This window comes from Penaeus monodon, chromosome 15 (genome assembly GCF_015228065.2).
Source record: "Penaeus monodon isolate SGIC_2016 chromosome 15, NSTDA_Pmon_1, whole genome shotgun sequence".
NCBI lineage: Eukaryota > Metazoa > Arthropoda > Malacostraca > Decapoda > Penaeidae > Penaeus > Penaeus monodon.
Genome location: NC_051400.1, coordinates 5,513,802 through 5,515,824, shown reverse-complemented (window position 1 = coordinate 5,515,824; position 2,023 = coordinate 5,513,802). Strand labels below are relative to the sequence as shown.

Sequence of the window (2,023 nt, the reverse complement as noted above, 5' to 3'; positions counted from 1 at the left end):
AGACAGGTTTCCAGGCGAAGGGTGCTTAAATCTGGCAGTGATCTAGACAAAACAGATTCTGAATCATCAATAACACTGTTTGATCTCAATGCCTGTAAACCTCTGACAGAACTGTAGTCAGAGTGGAAACTAGACATCAGAGTGCTGTCCAATGCCTTAAGTCTCTCCTTATATGTACTGTCATCATGAATCCTGTCCTCAATGTCTGAGTAGGTTTTCCAGTGACGAAGACCCCACATTGCCCTGTTTATGTTGACAGCACAAATGTTTTCATAGTCATGTGGCACAGAGGCCTGTGTTGACTGTGTTTCATTAAGGTTTTGAGCAATAACAAGGTTAGCAGGCTTTGGAGGGAGGTTTCGCCTGGCTTCTTGTCCCTCATAAATGTTTTCATAATCTGACTGGTTCTCTGAGCTGGTTCCTGAGGATTCCATTTCAATGATGTGCATTCGATCAATGACTGCAAGCTCTACATTGGGCACTGGGGCCTTGGAGAGCTGAGCATCACTATGATCTAGCTCCATTTCTTGTGACTTCGAGGTAAGGTTAATTGTACTAGTTGTGATGTGAGGCAGTGATGTGAGTCTCACATCTGTCTCTGAGGTTGTTGCATCTCTTCTTCTCACACTTGTTCTTAATATACTTGAGCCGCTATGTTGACTGCCTGACAGCAACCCACTTCTGACACTTGTTTGACTTGTTGTTTTTGATTTTTGGGGAATACCCACACTGTTGGGACTAGAATGGACTGATTCACTGATGGCTGCACCACTATTGACACTTTTAACACACACCTGATGAGACTCTTGGGGTAGACTTGCTGCCTCTGTTGTGCCGGGACTCTGCTCCCCTGCACTGCAGAGACTCTGGAAATCAGAGTGAGAGAGCCGGTATTCCAACTCCCTTGTCACTGTCCTCTCCAGGGAGCTCGGACTCGCTTCCACCACCACCGGACTCTCCTCAGAGTTCTTCTCCTCAGGCTCCTCGCCCTGGCTCTGAGAAGCACCTTCCTCACCCACCTCGGCAACTTGCATCTCACTGGTGCAAGACACATTGGCTAGAAGATCCTGCACTGAGCACATCATCTCCACAGGGCGCTGGATATGGGACACCAGAGGAGGGGAGGACTGTGATGCAGAGGATGCTGGAGAGCTCTCCAAGCTCACTCCTGGGGCTGACAGAATGCTGTAAAGTGGATTGTGGATTAGTTTAACTACACTTCATGAGCAGAGTGCAGCAGAGATTATGGTGAGTTAGTGAAACAAAACTAGATACACAAGTAAATCACATGATACATAAAGACTTTGTCTATATTCACGTATCCCTATGCACATAAGAATACAGAAGCAAGGGGAGGGAGTAACAAAGGAAACGTGAGAGAAAATTAAGCAAATAGAAAAGCAACACTTACCATTCAGCTGTCTTTCGTGTTGAAGCAGCATACATATATTTAATGTTTCTCCTAGTTGATTCTCTGAAGGTGCTGTTACCATTGGAATCTAGTGTGTGGCAAATATCTGCATCTTTTCCTCCGTTTTCTTGGTCAGCTGGTAAGTCTTTCATGAACATCTTGATAGGTCCAATTGGGTGAAAGAACCGGTAATATATGACTAAACACAGAAGACCTGTAAAGTCAAAAAATTATACATGTCAGAAAAAGAGTAATAACCTATATGCCCTACATTTGTATACATACACTAAAGCAACACACTATAAAAAATTTCCAATCATACAAGAGGATGAAGAAAAAAAAAAAAAATACATGAATAAAGTCAGGTCTCCATATTTCAGAACGAAGGATGCAAAGGAGAGACGGAGAGAAGCGAGAGCAATGCCACACAAACACTCACCAAGAGCCATGCCCCCAAACACCAGACCAAGGGCAGCTAACCGCAAGACCTGCTGGTGGTCACTCAAGAAGAAATAGTAGAGGGCAAATGCTGTGTTCTCCGCCACCGTGACTGTATAAAAGGCCAGCATACGATACCGAGACCTACCATCCTGAAAAATGAAAAATAAAAGT

General features: G+C 44.4%; 1 protein-coding gene across 1 annotated transcript in view; it reads right to left on the bottom strand.

Annotated features, from left to right (window-relative positions):
• LOC119581714 overlaps window positions 1–2,023 on the bottom strand; it is a gene marked incomplete in the record, with an annotated part of 8,904 nt that overhangs the window by 2,977 nt on the left and 3,904 nt on the right. The window contains 3 exon segments of the mRNA XM_037929839.1: window positions 1–1,185; window positions 1,412–1,625; window positions 1,851–2,001. Of these exon segments, the coding sequence (XP_037785767.1) occupies window positions 1–1,185; window positions 1,412–1,625; window positions 1,851–2,001 (1,550 nt within the window).